Genomic DNA, 21152 nt, shown 5'->3' with positions numbered 1-21152 from the left:
ACTGAATTCTATGTATAGCAATCTCATCTTCGTATTAAGTATTCTTCAAATTATTCAAAAAATGCGAAATTCTAAATCTCAAGTAGATAAATTAATATTAGGTAAGCTCTTCAAATTATGTTAGCTTTCTCAGAAATTGATGATTAACTCCGGATTGGCCGTTCAACACCAGACTCCGCCCACTCTTCACAGCTAAGCATTGTTTAATGCGTCAATGCCAATGATTCTTTACGCCTTTTCTACTAACTCTGATTTTTCCTGAATCATCTACTGTTTTCTCACCGATTTATTTCTCCTTTATCTGCTACCACTCAGCTATGTAGGCTTTCCTATTCCCCTTTTTCTTTATTTTCTATTCTCCCCAACTCTGTACATTTTTAATACTATTCTGATGTGGAGGTGCGTGGTTTTGAACCACAGGTACTCCGAAATTTTTCCTCATTGGCAATGAATTTTTTAGTTTAAGTGCGAAGAACGTGATATTTAATAAATAAAGGTAACACACAAAACGTTAAAAAAGATCCCCTTTGCGCGTAATGTAAAATATGAAAAGCTTTCAGATTTTTCTTTTTTTTAGCTCAGAAGGGCTTGTCATTTTGCGTTGATTCAAACAAATGCCAGTTCATTTTTCAAATTGTTGCCACCAAATATTATTGTCCTGTGTTATATTTAAAGAAATTAAATAATGAAGAATCGGCATAAATGTATGCATGTTTCTCGCATTGTGATAAAACAACTGTACCTAGAGCCATCAAATTTTGAATAACGTAATCTTCCACAGAATATGTGCAACGGAAGCCCACATTTGAAATTTGTTTTATAATCGATTTCATATTTTGTGACACTTTAACGAATTTTTGATTAACAAACTAAACGATTTCAAAGCGAGCAATACCAAACACTGTACAATTTTTTTTTTTTTTTTTTTTTTTTTTTTTTTAGTCCAAGGAGCTTTGTCACTGAAGGACTATTGTTTTCATTTTGCGATTTTGCGTTGAATCACTATAAATGTCCGTTTCTCTTTTCAAACTGTTGCCACCAATTGCTGGAGTCTTGCATCATGTTTGAAGAAATTTAATAATGAAAAATCTACATAAATGTATGTCTATTTCTCGCATTGTGATAAAACAACGGTACACAGAGCCATCGACCATACAGTAAAACAAAAATGACTAATTTCTTCGGAGATTTCTGCAAAATACTATTCCATAAAGCTTTATAAACTTTTATACGATTTTGAAAAGCAATATTTCTGCAGAATTCTGTTCCGTAAAAACTTTATAAAATTTCTGTAGAGTTTTACACAAAAACATTTCTACAGTAGATTACGTAGAATATTCTGTAGGAATTTTCGTAGAATTCTATGAACCACTGTAAAGAAATTTCGTAAGGGAGCCCTTGCGAGAATGTCTCAGAGAATCGTGTGAAAAATCCAATGTTAAACTTCTTTAGAATTATGGCTACTAGATTTATAAAACTTTCTGTAGAATTCTGTAAAATCTGTAGAATTTTATAAAATTTTAGATACAGTTCCTATGTAATTATGTACAAAGATTCTACTCTACAATGATATATGTACGTTTTCAGTAAAGATTTCTGCTTAGATTCTATAAAGGTTTTGTAAAATTTATATTTGGTTATGTAAGTCTATAAGAATTGTGTTCTGTAAAAACTTCATAAAATGTCTATAGAATTTTATGCAGAAGTATTTCTGTAAAGAATTACCTAGAAAGTTGTATAAAAATTTTCATAGAGTTCTATAAACCTCTATAAAAATTTTAGTAAGGGACTAATTTCTAGAATTCTATAAAAATATCCTATGTTAAACTTCTTTAGAAATTATAGCGAAGTTTTGTCTAAACTAGGTAGGTCGCAAATCTTCTATACAATAATAATAATAATAATAATAATAAAAAGAAACTTTAAATATAGAACTTATAGAATCGTGTATAGATTCTATAAATATATGTGTACGTATTCTATAATTATTTCTGCTTAGCTTCTATAAAATTTATATGCAATTTTGCAAAGCAACTTTCTCTGTAAATTGTCTATACAATTTCTCTACAATTTTACACAGAAGCATTTGTATAGAGGGTTACTTAGAAAGTTCTTTATGAATTTTTATAGAATTCAGTAAACCTCTATGAAAAATGTTCATAAGTGAACTTCGAAAATCAAAATTTTTAAAAATTTATCAAAATTAAAATTAAAAATTTTGATAAATGAATTGATAAAATTCGAAATTAAATTTAACACAGTAGGAATGTTGCAATTGGTATAAAATTCGTCTGCTATATCGTACTAAACATTGACAGCAGATGGCGCTATAAGTAATTATTGGTACTTGACATCACAACACACATTTTCGTCTTCTGAGCCAAGTTTCTTTAATATACTTCTGAGCAGTCAATAGTCTTTTGAACAGTGTCCAGACACGTGAACTATATGTTCTTGTATTTTAGGTATCAGATTTAAAATTATTAGAAGAATTTTGGATTACTAACATTCAGATTTCACCATGTGTGGTGGAAAAGTGGCCATACCACCTATTGTCAAAGAAAAACGGAGGTAAGTTTTCGAATCTAGTTCACTAACCTAATATTTGTTTCTAAATAGCTAGCGGCAGCATGCTTATTTTCGTTGGGGGAAACGTAAGCAATGATATTTGCAATCAATTTGAATATTTTTTTTTAATCGTTTGCTTAATTTTTCGCTGTTCTGAAATTAGAAATTTGCAAAGTGCAGAATATTTTTTGGTGAAGTAAAAGATAGCACTAAGTTCTGGATCTTGTGCACATAATTAAATTTACATTTGCTTGACAAAAGATCAGAATATATTATTGTTTATTATTTTAGGCGTTTTTGAATATATTGATTTTAGGATCAGTTTATTGAAATTCGTTCAATTAGGTAAAAGTATGAATATTTTACAGCGATAATTTTTGTTTTCATATGTAAGTTTTTTTTTTTTTTTTTTTTTCAAACTCACATATTGGATTGCGATTAAATTCCTAGAATTTTCTCTTCCGTTCGTCAGCTTAAAGTGTGAATTTTAATGTACTGCTTGTTTCGAATGTGGGTGCAAAAAGTATTGCAAGTTTATATGTTTTATACCATTTTATTTTGTGTATATATATAAAAAAAGTTAAAAAGAGTCAAAAAGTACGAAAAAATTATTTGCGTTAGTAATTAATTGCATTTCATAGCGTATGTTTAAATATATTTTTTATTTGTATCTAATATACAGGTTCTCGAACTTTGTAAATTTTATGAAAAAAATATAAGGAAAAAAAATAATTGTACCATTGTGTAGCAGTATGTATATTAATAGGGATGAAATTTTATATACATTTTAAACATTAATTTAAATCTATGTGACTGTTATACTACCCAAAATAAAATAGTGTACTATTAATGGTACATGTACCATAGTTTGAAAAACTCAATTCACATGTAACAGCATTTATGATTTTGTTTATAATAATTGCTTAATTTTGACCAAAATTATGTATTGTATTAGTGTTTTTTGGAAGCAGGCGTGGTAAAAGTATAGTTTAGGGTAACTCTTGGCGAAACTTGGCGATTTTTGGTGGTACATGGTTACTGATTTTGTGCAATTCTTTGACTTGTTATTTTTGCTTGCGAAGCCAAAATAACGAGTCAAAGAATTGCACAAAATCGGTAACCATGTACACATCGACTTATTTTCACTTAAAAAAAACCCCCTGAATTGCACATAAATAGCATTGCGCACTCCTTTGACTTTATCCATGTACACGTCGACCTATTTTCACTTAAAAAAAAATCCCAGAATTGCACAAACTTGCATTGCGCACTCCCTTTACTTTGTCCATGTACACATCGATATATTTTCACTTAAAAAGTCAAAGGAGCACCAAATTCTACAATATAGGCAAACAAAAAATGCATAATCTCAATAAAATACATTTTAAACCAAATAATAAAATAACATAAAAAAGGAAAAACATGTTAAGCTCTACCAAAAGCAAATATTGACTTTTAAGCTCTACCAAAAGCAAATATTGACTTACCATGATTTTCGAATTTGCTTCGTACACCCAGATCCACGTAAAAATCAAAATATCAATCATACTCAAATGACTTTTTTCAAACCAGGTACTCTTTCTGATCGAACGCTTCGCATAGTGACCATCTGAACCTTTCTTCCTACAAACCCATTCAAATCCATCTAAACGGTTTGTACGTTCGACTAGACGAATATCCTTCCTACGTACAGGACATTTATAATGGCTACTAAGTAAACCTTCATTTTTACACCAGGCAAATAAAGCTCTTTTCCCCTTTCGCTCCAAATGATACAGAAACTTCAAATTAATCTTACTACATTCGGCCATTCTACCGTCTAAAGAATCAAACCAAAACCACAAAAATGCTTACAAAACGTCCCATGATTCAAAATTTCCCAGAATCATGCACCCAATTATGTCACAATAGAGTTTCCATAACATTCAACTACTCAGGCTACCATAAATGAAACAACAACTTGGTGATAAATCAAACAACAATTTTGCCATAATACAAGGGGTACTAAAGTCTACTCTACCCGCAGGCAAGATGAAAAATTAGCAATGCCTTTGCTGGGAATCAAACAGCGGACTTCTGGAATACGTGCCCAGCATGCAGACCAGCACACCACTAAGTCACGCCAAGAAAGCAGAAGAAATACCTTACATAATCTCCCTTTTAAAGGGCGAATGGGGTTTTTAGGGGACCCAATTGCCAAATCCTGGATGTGGAGAATCATCATCCACCACCCTTTAAGTTCAGGCACCATTGTAGAGACATTCGGATTTTTTTCAAAGCTAAAGAGAGATGAACAATTAGCAACACCTTTGCCGGGAATCGAACTGTGAACCTCTGGAATATGTGCCCAGGGTGCAGACTACTACACCACGAAGGCATGCACAGGAGGCGAGAGAAATACCTTATAGTATATTAATGCATTTTTAGCCCAAAGGGCTATTAATTTTGATCTGGCATTTTGCGTCGGTTTACTATTAACAGTGTATCGTTGCCAACAAATATTAGAGCCCTGCATTATGTTTAAAGAAATCAAATAATGAAGAATCTGCATGAATGTATGTATGTTTCTTGTACTGTGAAAAAACAATGACACCTAGAGACATCAAATTTTGAATAATGTAGTCCTCTACTTCTATATAGGCATCTGGAAGCCCAAAATTGGAATTTGGTTTATTACCTGTTTCATGTTTTGTAAAACTTTAATGAGTTTTTTAGTATATTTAGTAACAGTATATTTTTAGTTATGAATTTTAGTAACAGATTCAATGAGCAATGGCAACAGTGTGTGGAAAAAAAAAATAATTTCCAGCACGTGAGACTGCATATCGAAATTCTAAATATATGCTCTTTTTAAATTATTTTGTGATACTGCTGTTGAATTGAATTTTATGGTTTAAGTGCAAAGAACATGACAGTTACTAAATAAAGGTAACACACAAAATGTTAAAAAAACACTGCTTTGGGTGTAATATAAAATCTGAAAGCTTCCTAGGCTGCTAAAGCAGGAGTTAAATTGTTTTCAAAAGCAGTAGTGTTAAAACACTCATTTCTGTAAAACTTTTGAAAGGGTCTGTTACTTTTAGTCTCACTTCATATATTTATCTATTTTTGCTTATTGTTTCTCTTTTTGGAATTAATAAAGCATGTATTTATCTAACTTCTTGACATTGGAACAATTAATGCAATCAATACAATGTATATCTTGTAATTGTTACACACTTAATCTACTATTGTAATTAATAAAGCCTGTACTTATCTGATAATTTTTGCATATTGGAACAATTAATATAATTAATAAAGTATGTATTTATCTGACAATTTTTTCACATTGGATCAATTATTGTAATTAATAAAGCATGTATATATCTAATAATTTTTATATGCTTTATTATCTGTTATTGTCATTAATGAAGCCTGTAATATTTATCTGATATTAACCTGTATTTACCCGATAATATTTAATATTTACACATTAGATTTATTAGTGTAATTAATAAAGCTTTATATATATAAAGTATATGTCTGTATTTATCTGATAATTTTTACACATTGAAACAATCAAATTAATAAAGCCTGTATTGATCTTATAAGTTTTATCTTCTGGATCCATTATTTTAATTATTAATTCTTGAATTTACCTATTTTTGTATTTATCTTCTGATAATTTTCACAGATTGAAACAATATAATTAATAAAGCATGTATTTATCTTATTATTTTTATAATCTGGATCCATTATTTTAATTATTAAAACATGTATTTATCTTCTGATAATTTTCAGAGAATGAAACAATTAATCTAATCAATAACACATGTAGATCTTATAATTTTTACATGCTGGATCCATTACTATAATTGATAAAGTGTGCATATATCTGATAATTTTGACAACATTGGATCCATTATAGTAACCAATAGTACTTGCATAGTAGTATCTGATTGTCAAGGTCCAGATTTCGATGTTATGTGCAATTTTTTTTCCTATTTCAGTATTTTTCCTTTTTTAAAATATTTTTTGACATTTCAGCACATTTTGAGGCATATTCTAGCTATGAATCTGAGAAAGTTATCCTTGAAATAACACTGTCTCAACTTCTGTGAATTAATTTTTACTAGGTAGGCATGTCATATCCATAGAAAACTGATTGACGGTTTTGGTAGTTATATCTATCATGACTAGCTTTTTCCAAGAGGCATGAGTGTCACTTGGCAGAATTTTTTCATACCAGCATTTCTTAGCTCTTCAAGACTTTTTGCATGTTCAGTTCCATAGGATTACATGTAGAGAGGAAAAAGCTTGTAGTATCTAATGTGAAGAAAATGTTTTTTAGAAGTTGTTTTAAAATAGGTCAAAGGCAAAGTTTCAAATACTGCATTTGCTGAATTCATCACTCTTTTGATTAAAAACTGTGGATTTCAAAATATGTGGGAAATATCTCTTATCTCGATAAGAGATATTTCAAAATATGTGGGAAATATCTCTTATCTCGATAAGAGAAGCAGGCTCTTTTGAAACTGAAGAAGAGTTAAAGGTAAGTGATACTGTTTGTTTCAAGTAGCCTCCAATAACCGCAGTAGATGTTGAGAGAAACTTCTCATGATATAAAAATTATATACTGAAGACAAAAGTCTTAACTTTGTAAAGCATTATGAAACACTTGATAATTTAGTGCAGATGTTATACATTTGTGCTTGGGAAACAAACCATGAATTAAGAGTTTTACTGAAAGAAAAACCTTTTTCCACATTCAAAAGCTTATTCTCCAGGAAATGGAATGAATTTATGAGAGTGCATAAATATTTCTTTGCAAAAAGTTATGACTTGGCTGTGTGTATCCAACACTAATAACTTCCCACTGCAGATGTGGAGACGTTTTAAACAGTGTAACCCCATATGGGTGATGAAAAGCTGCCATTTGTACAGACTTACATTTGTTCTTAAATTGCTATCGAATCAGATCCAGGAAGCTTTTTTTCTTTAGCATTCCTGCTTGGCAACTAGAATTATATCCGCAGGGCATCATGGTCAGAAAGTGTTAGAATATTCTTCTGTTGTTTTTGAAGCTGCACTTCTCCATTAAAATTTCCTTCCACATTCTCATACTGTTTCTAGCATTCTGTCTCTTGTTAGTGATGCTTTAATCATTTAACGTTTTTCCATTGGTGTGCTGGAAAAAGAATGTACATTCAAAACTTGAAGTCGGACACAGGCCAGCTGAACTATTTCTTAGTTTTTGAATGAAATTGTACTTTCAGCATAAACCTAAAGTAATACGAGACTCAATGTTATATATTTTTTAAATATAACTATTTATCATTAATTTAATAATTTATTGGGTTATTATTTATCTCTTTATATTTAATTTATTTTAATTATTAGTTATTTTATTATCTTCTTCCTTCCTTTCTGACAGCTTTTCATAGGCCTCAGTCACTTCTAATTTTAGAAATTAAACCTTGATTTGTTTCCAGTGATTTATTGTTATATATCAAATTGTTTATACAAGTATTAGAAGGACATAGTGAAACCTGTTGAGCTGATCCTAGTACAAGAAAATTAGTGTGAAATGCTGGGCCAGTAGTCGAATGATAAAATACAGAGAAAATACTAAAGACAAAAATTCACAGATGAAATGTAATACAATTGCTTGTACAGTATTGTAATTGTACAAGCAAGTAATTGTGTAATACAATTACTTGCTTGTACAATTGTAAATGTAATACAATTGTTATTGCTTGTACATAATACAATTGCTTGTACAGAATAATTAAGAACAGAAATACAGAGAAGCTTAATGCATTAATTTTCCATTATAATTCTCGGATTGAGAGAATGGCTTATGGGCTATTTTTGTGTTGTGCATCTATAGTCATAATTGTAATTTCTTAATACAGGGTTGTAAAGAGTTCTCACATTACAATGAAAATTCCTGGCAAAATGATAATAAAAGGTTCTTAGTTTAACTATTCCAAGTTCTTCATGAATTTGGCTTCTTTAGCTTTTTGGTCTGTATTTATACTCTGTTAGCATGGGCTATGGAAACTTTTGGAAGAATCGGAGGTGGCGTTTTAAAAAAAATGTATTTTCGCAAATCTTCAAAAAAAAAAATCGCGAAAAATTGGCAGTTGTTTACTGACCCGTTAGGAAAGAAATTGCCTTTATCTCACGTTCTAATTGAGCTATTTTTACAGTTCCAATGTTATTGTATTCAGAATTAAAAGATCTACAATTTTATGTAATAAATAAGTTTATTTTATTAAAAAAAAATCTGAAAGATTTTAGATTTTAAATTACGTCCAAAGGGCCGTTTTTTCAACATTTTGTGTGTTACCTTTATTTATTAAATATCATATATATTCTTTAAATATCATGTCTATTTCCTCATTTGCTGTTTGGGTTTAAACAAATAGCCAAAAATTCTATTGAGTACAATTTTATGAAGCTTCTCGACATTTACGAAAAAATCCTCTTCTTTGATTTTGATATTATAATTTCAAGGTTTATCTGTCTGCAAGATTTTAAACTGTTTAACTGTTTTCTGCAAGGTTTTAAATGTATTGTGTAATCCGGCCATTTAAAATAAAATACTTCAAAGAATATTCAACGAGTCCCATATTGCGACATTCAAGCTCATTGTTCCAATGTCGATTCATGTAAAGAAATAAATATTTATGAGGTATCGGCAAAATAACTTCGAATCATGAAAACGTTTAAAAAATGAAGTGTTTTCCCTGATGTCACTACTGAATGAGAGGAATTTTTATGTGGAAGCACTAAATCCGATTAGCACATACGTTAACAATTTTATTTAGTTTTTATTTAGTTTTTTTTTGGCAGTTTATTCTACCCAGTGTTTAGTTTTTTTTAGTAAGATGACTTACAAACTTTTATTATTATTATTATTATTATTATTATTATTATTAACCTTTGTCTTTTTAACTTTGTTATTAAAAATTGCTTTCTTCGCTCTTGCGTCTAAAATTCAATAACAAAATATTTAAAAGCAGCCTATCTTTAGAATTTCCCATACAACACCAAGTGTCGCTGTACACTTTTTTCCCACTTGCTACATTATTTCTTTAAAAATAATGAATGGTGATAATATAGGCAGCAATTTCTTTTTATTTGAAAAATAATGCGAACACAAAAAGAAATCAATTAAAAAAGTCTGAATGGGTTTAGATTTTAACGGTGGCCTAAAAAAATTTTTTTAACAATCACCCTGAACTTGCAGTCTACCAGTATGCTCTTGCACTAACTATTGCAAATCCATTTTTTTTTTTTAGCATGCGTGTTTCTTTAGCTTTACTATTCAGCATCGTTTTCTTCGCACTTAACGCCACATACAATTCAACATCTAAATCACAAATTTTTAAAAAAGTATATGTTTAAAATTCTTAGTACATTGGGTATGCATTTTTCTCTTTTTCCAGTGTTTTCTGTGTTCATCACATCAATGTTTATTTTTCTTACTAAGATTGCTTGCAAAACTTTTTTTTATTGTTAACGTTTTGTATGTTAACTTTATTTTGTTAACTGAAATCAGTTCAACAGCAAAATCACAAAATATTTAACAGCAGCATATCTTTAGAATTTCCGATGTATGGTTTTGCGCGCTGGAGATAAAAATGTTTTATTTTTGCCGTTGCTCCCTTTGGAATCATTGATTTTTTTTTTTAAAATCAAAAATGCATTTTTCAAGTTTTACAAAATATGAAATGTATAATAAAACAGATTCGAAATTCAAACTTCGAGCTTCCAGGTGTCCCTGTTCGGGTGAAGGATTACGTTACTCAAAATTTGATGGCTCTAGGTACAGTCGTTTTTTCACAATTTGAGAAACACACATATATTTATGCAGATTCTTCATTATTTAATTTCTTTAAATATTATACAGGGCTACAATATTTGGTGGCAACAATTTATAGGGAAACGTCACAAAATGCCGTTTTGAGACTAATAGCCCTTCTGGGCTACCGCCCCTTTGAGCTAAAAAAAAAAAGTAAGAAAGGTATGTTATTGCCTAAATTGAAGACGGTAGGACGAGGGACTTTCTCTTTCCAAATTTTATGTTTGCCTGCGAATTTCCTAAACAGGAATTCCTTCTTTTCTAAAGGCCGCCTGTTCAGGCATGTCAGAGTAACCATTAGTTGGAGATAAAACAAGAATTTTGTCTAGGGCAACAATACCGTGCCCCTCCCACGACCGAAATCCTTGTCAAGGCCACGGATTTCGTCCATCCCTCAAAAATGTTGCTATCTGCGCCAGTCATCCACGATGTCTGTCTCCGGCTGTTATTTGCTGTCGATCTCCCTCTTGTCCCTCCCCCCCACTGGGTTCGGGAATGCAAGCCCCCGAGGGAAAGGGGGGCCAAGTGCAAATTGTACTAAGGACTTATCTGGAGTACTATCTGATTAGCAAATGCTGCTTTTAACTTTGAAATAATGACGTGGATGACCTTATAAAGAGTGATTAAGTGTGTTTCCCCCCTTTTATTTTTATTTTATATTATCTTCAGGAAAATGTTTTTGTGAATTGAAAATTCGTGTTTTGGAAACAACTTTTAGATAAAACTCGTGCGTTGTCAAAAGGCAGAATCGAAGGCAGGAATTTATCGGTTAAACTTTATTTATTGAATATAATGAAACGAATTACTCATTATGTTAACGAATTACTCAGATGTGTATGTACAGTTTTACAACGGCTGGATACAGTGGTTTTTGAGAAATCTTTATGCAGACATTGACTTTCCCCTTGTTTTTAAAGGTCAAGTATGCAGAATTCATTATGTTCGGGATCAAATTGTAAATTTATATGAATTACAAACAAACGGACTTTCTTTCTTATATATAAGAACTTAGTCGTCTGTTTTCATTTTTCTTTTATATTTTAGAGATCAAATTTTTATTTATTTCATTTTTGTTCATATATTGGACTACTTCTGTTTTATATGTTTTTGACTCGGTCAACTAAAATTATAAATTTTTACTACATTTTGAAACTTTATTGCTTGTTTATGATTTATACTATTTTTTAACTCGTCGTGTTGGTTTTAAAAATTTGCATATAGTTTTGTTTAGAGACATAGATTACGTACATTGTTTTCCTAAGATTATTTTTAAACTTTAATTTGTGTCTTTGTCGATTCAAAAACAGGCGTTTTTATTTACTTCTTTTGTTGCACCAAACTCCTGATGACGATGAAGCGAAAGATGTAAATTAAGTAATTTCATTTCCCCGTCCCTTGTGATATTCAGAATATTTTTTCGTATTAAATTTTTATTTCATCTGAACTGTCTTAATCATACCGTCGACATTTGTAAAACTTAATATGAAGATTCAACCGCATGTTTGATCATTAAATATTTGCATTTAATTTTATTTTACATCAATATGTAGAGTCATTTCGAAATCGGAAATATGAAACATATGCAATGCAAATTATTTTATTTTCTCATATTTAAAAATACTTTGATAAACTAAAGTTTTCCTTCCCTACTCAGAATGTTCTTAGTTTAAAAGTGTGAGAAAACCTCCGGGTAACTCCCGTTTTTTTTAGTCCAAAGGGATTTGAATCCCGAAGGACTATTAGTTTCGTTTTGGCATTTTGCGTCGGACTCATAAATGTCGGTTCACTTTTCAAACTGTTGCCACAAAATGTTAGAGTCCTGCATTATATTTGAAGAAATTAAATAATGAAAAATCTGCATAAATGTATGTATATTTCTCGTATTGTGATAAAACAACGGTACATAGAGTCATCGAATTTTGAATAACGTAATCCTCCAACGAATATGAGCATGTGGAAGACCCAATTTGAAATTTGAAATTTGTTTTATGATCGATTTCCTATTTTTTAAAACTTTGACGAATTTTTGATTAACAAACTCAAGGATTTCAAAGCGAGCAATGGCAACGTTGTGCAGAAAAAACATTTTTATCTCCAGCGCGTGAGTCTCTGTATCGGAAATTCTAAAGATATGCTCGTTTTAAAACTATTTTGCGATATTGCTGTTGCACTGGATCTTATGGTTTAAGTGCGAGGAACATGGTATTTAATAAAGAAAGGTAACACACAAAATGTTAAAAAACGCCCCTTTGGACGTAATTTAAAATCTGAAACATTTCAGATTTTTTTTTTCATGTTTCCAGGTTGGCAGCTATCTAATGTGTATATTCGGGAAATGGCTTTTAATTACAAATATTTATTAAAATAAGATGGCAACAGTTTAAAAGATTAATGAAGTAGAAATGTATCATTTCACAAAATTCCGAAATGACATCGATAGTGAGTCAAAGTACTTGCCAACTTAAGAAATAAAATCTAAGATAATTTTATGATAATAATTGCGAATCTGTGTATAATAAGTAATAGGCAGAGATTACTGCTATCGTAGAATGGAATGTTATAGTTTTATTCGATCAAGAAAACACGGATTGGTACACATCTGTGCGATGCGCTGAAAATTTTATTCTCTTCTGTCAGTAGTAGTATTTTCCTTTCGAAATTACAAAGCGTTCTAAACCAAAGAGGGAGGAGGAAAAAATAGATTTTTGTAGTTAAAAAATTTGAAATTGAAGTTCCTTAACATTTTTTCCTCTGTCAGTTCTATGTAGGTATTATACTAGCTGGATGCAGATTGAAGAAACTTCAGTTAAGGGGATGGAGGTACTTTTTTCGAAATCTTGTTTTCGAAGTATTCCCGAAAAGCTGACAAAAGAGAGCATTTAAATTCTGCTGTAAAGGTTCTATGGTATTCTGGAAAGTACCACACTGTTCTACAGAGATAATTTACATGGCGCCAGCTAATGGTTTTACTAAGAACTGATAATTACTCTATTTTCGGTTATGCCTATTTTCCGAAAATCGCCATCTATTTTCGTTGATATTTCACCGTTTTCGAAACATTTATGTAAAACTGAGGTACTGAGAACTGAAAGGGAATATAAATTTTGTTTTAAATGCTCTACATTCTTCTCAAGAATAAACGAACATGCTGTTGTCAAAAAGTTTTAGTATAAGAACCGATAGCATGAACCCAACAACGGCGACGTTCACTTGTGATGAGTAATGTGTATGCAAGAGGAGTGTCATTCCATGATCAAATGGTGTGTGACACTGAGATGCCTGGGCATAAAACTGTACTCCCATCTAGAAAAAGTTTTTAAAAAATCGAGTTGATTGCGGAAAAATAACTTACAGGGCTTATGAATATTTTCTAAAAAATACTAAAGGCGAATGAGAATATAAATATTTGGAACGTCCTCCAAAACTCGCGATTTTTTTTTTTTTTTATAAAGATAAAGTTAGGAATAAAAGAGCAGAAACTACTGACGCCAGGTATACATAAATATAATTAATTTTCGGTGGCAACCATTGTTCTTTATTTATTAGTATCATCGGTAAAATTGTAATTACAGATTTTAGTTTCAGTGTTATTAATATTATGCTGTTTTCCATGAAATTTACAAGCTAAGTTATAATAGTGCGTTCTTAATTGGACAATGGTAAGTTCTTCATGAATTCTCTTACTGCGAATGTACCATGGCGCTTTAAAAATTAGCCGCAAAACATTGTTTTGGACAGTTTGCAATCTTTTTCTGTTGGTTCTACATGAATGTTTTCAGACTGGACGGGAGTAACATAACGCAGGACGCAAAAGGGATTTATAAATGAGTAATTTGTTGTCAGTATATAGAATGTTGTTTCGTGCAATTAAGGGGTAGCGTTTAGCTTTACATGCACGAAACTTTTGGATAATAGATACAAATGTATGGGGTCGATGTAAGAGAATTAGTGACGATTACCCCAAGATAAAGAGAATTTCTTAGCCCAGGGCAAATTAGCTCTATAAAACCGGAGATTTTCATTGATTTTCTTTTCCTGGTGAACAGAATAGCAACAATTTTGTTTACATTCACTTGAATTTTTCATTCAGCAACCCAGGTTTCTAATTCTTATACGTTGAATGATTGAACTAACGGATGGACTTTGAGCAAAAATCGATGTCTCATCCGCGTACATTGCTAATGTAGCGTTGAGTGTACGAGGGATGTCGTTCATATAAATATTGAGTGGAGTGACCCCTAAAAGGGACCTCTTGTGGCACAATTGCAGTAATAGTATGGCGGGTTGAATACGTGTCTGAGATACGAACGACAAAGTGTCTACCTGTTAGACAGGATTTAATTATGTGTGTGATGTAATCTGGGAATCCTAGAAGAGTTTTATAAAAGAGTGCGTCCATCCGAACATGATTTTAAGCGTTGGCTGTGTCAATGAATAATGCTTCAGTAATTCTTTTGGCTTGGATGCTCCCAGAACATAAGCTCTATAGGCCTATATAACTGGTTGGAGGTCGACAGGTGTTTCCTAAATCCGAAATGTTGCAGAATAATAACACTGTATTCCTCTAGATGATCTTGAATTCTTTTAAGCAGGGCAGCTGTTGTGGGCACAAATAACTGAATCAATAAATCAAGCTATCAATGTCGATGAATGGCTGTGTCGATGAATAATGCTTCAGTAATTTTTTTGGCTTGGATGCTCCCAGAGATAAGCTCCATGGGCTTGTATAACTGGTTGGAGGTCGATAGGTGTTTCCTAAATCCGAAATGTTGCAGAATAATAACACTGTATTCCTCTAGATGGTCTTGAATTCTTTTAAGCAGGGCAGCTGTTGTGGGCACAAATAACTGACTCAGTAAATCAAGCTATCCATGTCATTCTCCGTATGTATAGTTGGCAGAATGTAGTGAATGTTTGTTAATAGCTTTGGTAAAAGGTTGCCAATGCGGATAACGTCTCTTTTATATGGTGTGATAGAGTGTCTTATATCCAAGATAATTCTGACCGGATTGTGGTCGGAGAATAATTCATCCAGCATAGAAATATCCCGTAGATCACTGGTATTTCGGAGCAGGAGGAAATCATGAATACCTTTGGACCCAGTACTATATCGTGTTGGGGTTTGGAGCTGCTATGCGCAGTACAGCTGAGTTGGTCAAGTGTCCATAACTTTTAGAATTATAGCAACTTGACTGACTTGGTGGAAAGTACCGCGTTGACTCGCGTAATAGTCGCAACATTTTCTGCCAATTTTGCATTGCAAAAGTCTAGATGAGACTATTATGCGGGGAAATTTACTATACAATATTGCACACTTTTGTGATATTTCATTCTTCAAAACGGGGTGCGACTATTACGCGAGGGCGACTGTTATGCAAGTAAACACTGTAAGTTGCGACGGATTGGCGGTGATTCTTGCTTGGCATTATAAATGCATAGTTAGAAAGATGACACTCTAAGTGCACTCATAACGGTAAATTCCACACTTTATTTTATTCCTTGATAATGCACATCATCACTGTGGAAGCGCTATGCACCGCACAAATTTATACAGCGTACATTTCTTAAACAATGGACAAAATTAGAAAAGTAAAACTGCGCGGCTAGAGGCAAGGTGATACAAGCGTGGAGAAGCAGAAGGGAAGAGAGAGATGCCAATGATTATAAGTTACGGAGTGCCTATGGTTCAAAACCATGTACTTCCACATCAGAAAAATGTCTAAGTAGTGAGCAGAAATAGGAAAATTGCATAATTATCATGATGCGCACCAGAGGGAGCTACATTAGCTCGAGAAAGTTTAGGAATAGGAAAAATCAAGTTTTGATTTTTTTAGAAGTTAACAAGAAATAAAAGGGGGTGATACGCAACCCTTGATAAATACGTACATACGCTTAGCCTTTAAGAAAGAAATTTTGACATATTGGCCACCAGTGTATTTCTTGCGGGAAAAAGTTAAGGACCAGGTTTTAGTGTAGTGGCTTCGCGATTAAGGCACCGTTTTATTAAACAAAAGAGAATATTTATTATAATAACATTAAAACTTAAAATTAAACTCAGAGCAGAATATCGTTCCAACAACATAGAACTAGCGAGCACCTCGCTTCTTTCTTTTCGTACACAGTCGGACGGTTTTCAGTAAAGCATTACAATACCTTTTGCGACTCATCACGTGGACGTGCTGAAGCATATTCGAAAAGAAACTGACGATCGCGTTTATATCTGTATTGTTACAAAAGAGTCATGCATATAAGTCATGCTAGATTAACCACTAAGGAAAATTAGCACGTGGTTGAGGCATCAAACAGAAAAGAGCACTACAAAAGGGTGCTTAGGCACTCGGGCTTTTCCGGGCTTTAGGAAACGTGTAATATTTCCTTCCTGTTATAACTTTCGTTTCTGTGAAATTTTCGAAAGTATTTATTTCGTTTTAGTCTTTCCTTATGTATATGCTACAGGCCAAGTATGAAATAGAACGCTGTACTGATTTCCAGTCTCAGCCAGATAGAGAATATAAATTTATTATGGTGTACCAAGATCATCTCAGTAAATTATTGTCTCAGTAATTTAATGGCAGTCATTATTTCTTGAAAATAATATTTGTATTTTTGAAGAATGAACGTCTTTCAAGTAATAGCATTTGTCATTCTATAGAATGCCTAGGTAAAGTATACAAGGGGACTGCAAATTCATGGTACAAACTCTGAGGGCTGGTACAGGACACTGTAACAATCACATTTTGTAAATTAATTGTAATTAATTTTTTAATTTAAAATTAATCACATTTTGTAAGTTAATTCCAACGTGTAAACTAGGTTATGAAAATAAAAACCTTTCCCTATCATTTGTTCTTTCCTGTGTTTGTGCTTCGACGCTTCACTTTTGACCATACATTCCTATTACAACATGCGATTGTTACAGTGTCTTGTACCATGAATTAGCAGTCACCCTGTATAATAATTCTAATTTTTCATACTCTGCCTGGAGACTCTAGGGATTCTGTAAAATGCTTCGATATTCTATAGAATGCGGCCGTTTCATACATTCCCGGTTATATATCTGATATTTTTACTGTGTGGATTTGTTATTGTAAGTAACAATGCGCGTATTTATATCATAATTTTTCATTGAATCCGTTATTGTATTTAAAAAAGAGTGTGTTTATCTGATAATTTTCGCCCATTCGATCCGTTATTGTAATTATTTGATAATTTTTACAAATTAGAACTGTTATTATAATTAATAAATCTTGTATTTATCTGATGATTTTTACACATTGAATCCGGTATTGTAATTACTAAAGCATGTATTTATCTGACAATATTCATACATAGAATTTGTTATTGTAATTAATAATGCATGTATTTATCTGATAATTTTTACACATTAGAGCCAACAGTATAATTCATAAATTGTATATATATATTATGAATTTCAGTGCAGGCGCCTAGCAACAGATGAAACATCTCTCTATTTTTTTTTTTTTTTTTCTTTTTTTTTCTATCCAGTTCTGACTACGTTTCAAAATATCGTCTGAGAAATACTAGATATTTCCTCATTCCCTCTTCTCAGCACAATTCCTGTTATTTGTGTCCCCCCAAGAGGTCAGTTCAGCCCCGCGACCTCAAATCTATCAACTTTTTTGTAGTTTTTCCTGACCTCTTCCCCGCCTGCTCGAACGGGAAAGAGGAACGGGAGCGATTATTATGGATTACGTGTTAATGTAGGTTTTTTGTCGATGTTGTTCTTCTCTTGTTTAGTTTCGATTTTCTTGGGTTAAAACGGTTTAAGTGGAACGTGGAAGTGGAATCCAATCTCGATACCATAATGATACATTTCTTCTCATCTTAAGGAATAAAGTGACTGGACGTCTATATGACAGATATTGGCAGGCAAGAGAGAGGCTTCAAGATCTTCAGACCGTTTGATTTTTTTCCTTCTGAGCAAATTATGTTCAAAATTTTTGCATTTTGTTCTTTTTCATGTGTTTGTGTTGAGTGTACTTGTCACATTCTAATCAACGAATTTGTATGGTCAAGTTGTACCACTAAAAATAAAAAAACTTCCACCCCCAATTTTGAGAGAGAATACCCCGAGGGGTAGGTTCGAGGATCTCCCACCCCCCTCTTCTACCATAAATCACACGAGAGGACTTTCGGCTCGCCATATATATCGCAAAGGCACTATACATTTACAGAGGCTGCTAAATTTACAGAGGCTGTAAAACAGAGGCAAAGGCACATTTTTTAGACAATTTTGGTAAGCGGTAATAAAAAATCGTTTGCTGCAAAAGAAGTAATTGCAATTGTACTATGTTTTTAAAAGTCAAAATTATCGTCTGTGGCTTGAAAGTTTTGTTTTTATTCAAACTGGCGAATTTAACAAAGCAGTGGTTCGAAGGCTACATTTACGCTGTTTCCGAAGAGAAATATCCATACTCCGTTATCCAAAAATGACGTGAGAGTCATGGTTTTGTGATACCTAAAGCGTCGATAGGTAATGTCATCAACAAGAAAGGAAAAAATAAAAACGTCAAATTGAAGCCTCAAGTGGGACAAAAATTCCAAACAAGTATCCTAGGAAAAAACGGACATCTTCGACTATTGCAAATGTTGTAGAGTCATTAGGATTTTTTTGGAAGCCAGAGAGATGGACAAGAAGCAACCGCATTCGCCGGGAATCGAACCACGGACCTCTGGAATACCAGCCCAGCGTGCAGAACCACTACACCACGAAGGACGCTAGGAAAGTGGGAGAAATACCTTATATACTCCCCTTTTTAAAGGGCGACTAGGGTTTTAGGGGACCTAGTCGCCAAATCCTGGGTGCGGAGAATCATCATCCACAACCCTTTTAGTTCGGGCGCCACTGTAGAGACATCAGGTAATTTTTGGAAGCAGGCAAGATGAAAAATTAGCAACCGCCTTCGCCGGGAATCGAACCACGGACCTCTGGAATACCGGCCCAGCGTGCTACCGTTACACCACGAAGGCACGCTATGGAAGTGGGAGAAATACCTTATAAGGTACGTTGTTTAATGTTAAAAGAAAATCTCGCTAGTCAAAGGACAGTTGCAAAATCGTTAAAATGCTCGGTGTTCACTGTAAACAAAATGATAAACGTTGATTTAAATCTTAAGAAAGCGAAAAAACGCAATGTGCATCGTCTTCTTTCAAAGCATATCGCTCAACACAGGACACGCTGCAGAATTCTATATGAGAAACACTTATCCAAAGAAAAATGGAAAACAATTGTCACAATAGATGAAGCATGGGTGTATTTAAATGATTGTAACAACAACAACAACAAAAAAAAAAAAAAAAAAAAGATTTATTATCATAAAAGGGGAGGAAAAAAAATTAAGTACAAGAACATATTTTATCGCCAATTTTTCTGAATGAAATACCATCGCTTTACCCACAGTGCCATCTATCTGTGAGACTCCATCAGGACAAAGCTAGCAGTCACACATCAAAATCCACTGTAAATTTCCTAAAAGAAATGGAACAAAAAACTGGTATCAAAGCCATACCCTTCACCGATATCCCTACTAAATCTCCCGATGTGTCTCCTATGGATTTTTGTGCTTTCGGACTTTTAAAAACTGCATTATCCAAATGTTGTCCCAAAACCCTAACAGGACTCTGGAAAGTTGTTCGGGAGGAATGGGATAGAATATCTCTTCAGCCACTTCAAAAGGCATTATTATCCTGGAAATTGCGGTGTCGAAAGATAGTTCAGAATAAGGGATGTCAAATAGAACATTTAAAACACAAGAATTTTATGTAATTTAGTTTTGTGAATACAATATACATCGTCTAAAAAATGTGTGAACAGCCTCTGTATAAACATTCATGCCTTCGTCGGGATTCGAATCCGGGCCCTTCGGTATTGCAATAAGCTATCCTAACCACTATACCGTCTGGGCGGCCATGTCAATTCTAAATATGTAATATGAAAATTAAATATTTCTCAATCTAAAAAATTGTGTATCTAATGCCAAATTGAATATCTTAAGATCTAAAAAGTCTCGATTTTCAACTTTAGATCCTTCCAGTTGTCAGTTTCAGCTTTAGATCCTTCAAATATAAAGGTAAATATTTCTAAGAAAAACTCAATTTAAGTATTTTAGAATCTATGAAAAACTCAATATGTCAATTTTTTATTTTAGATTTCTTCGGATTATCAATTTCGACTTTAAATCCGTAATATAAAAATATGCATTTGTCATTCTAATAATTCTAATAAAACTCAATTTTAGTATCTTAAAATTTTAAGAAAAACTCAATTTAAGTAACGTTTTGATGGCCTGCCATATTTCACAGTCCAAGTACTCGTTCGAGATAACTTTTTGGTGTGGAACTTGTTTCTGAGAGATCAGATTGCGAAATTTCCTGTTTAATTATTTTTTTTCCAAGTTCAAATTAGCTTATTCTGTCTGCCATTATCTATATGCTTTTAAAATTGATAACCGAACCAATGCAAACAGATAGCTTTTTAAGTTGTTAGCTTTTTGCTGCCAAAATGATTTCATTAAGTTGAATGAAGAGAAGAAATAAATAACAACCAATGAATATGCTGCTGTTCTCCATTTCTTAATGTCGAGTGGCAGCACTGAGTTAGATACTCATTTTGCATACCGAGTATAAAATTACATTGACATGAAGTATCAGTCAATCAAGTAGGACACTTAAATCTCTGATAGGAACCATATCTGAAAGTCTATAAAAGGCCAGC

The 21152-nt window shown here is 32.6% G+C and overlaps 1 protein-coding gene across 2 annotated transcripts in view; it reads left to right on the top strand.

Moving 5' to 3' along the window:
* The first annotated feature begins 2392 nt into the window (after nucleotides 1–2392).
* Nucleotides 2393–21152, top strand: part of LOC118184918 (hypoxia-inducible factor 1-alpha-like) — a 491355-nt gene continuing 472595 nt past the window's right edge. The window contains exon 1 of one of the 2 annotated variants that reach the window (XM_035354661.2): nucleotides 2393–2571. In XM_035354661.2, the coding sequence (XP_035210552.2) occupies nucleotides 2522–2571 (50 nt within the window). In that variant the 5' untranslated portion in view covers nucleotides 2393–2521. The remainder of the gene's footprint in view (nucleotides 2572–21152) is intronic. The other variant, XM_035354660.2, reaches the window with a different exon arrangement.

The sequence above is a fragment of the Stegodyphus dumicola genome, chromosome 2, assembly GCF_044657685.1.
Source record: "Stegodyphus dumicola isolate Sdum_Otavi_A_Nest chromosome 2, ASM4465768v1".
NCBI lineage: Eukaryota > Metazoa > Arthropoda > Arachnida > Araneae > Eresidae > Stegodyphus > Stegodyphus dumicola.
The sequence above is the reverse complement of the archived record's forward strand: the minus strand, read 5'-3'. Positions and strand labels throughout refer to the sequence as shown.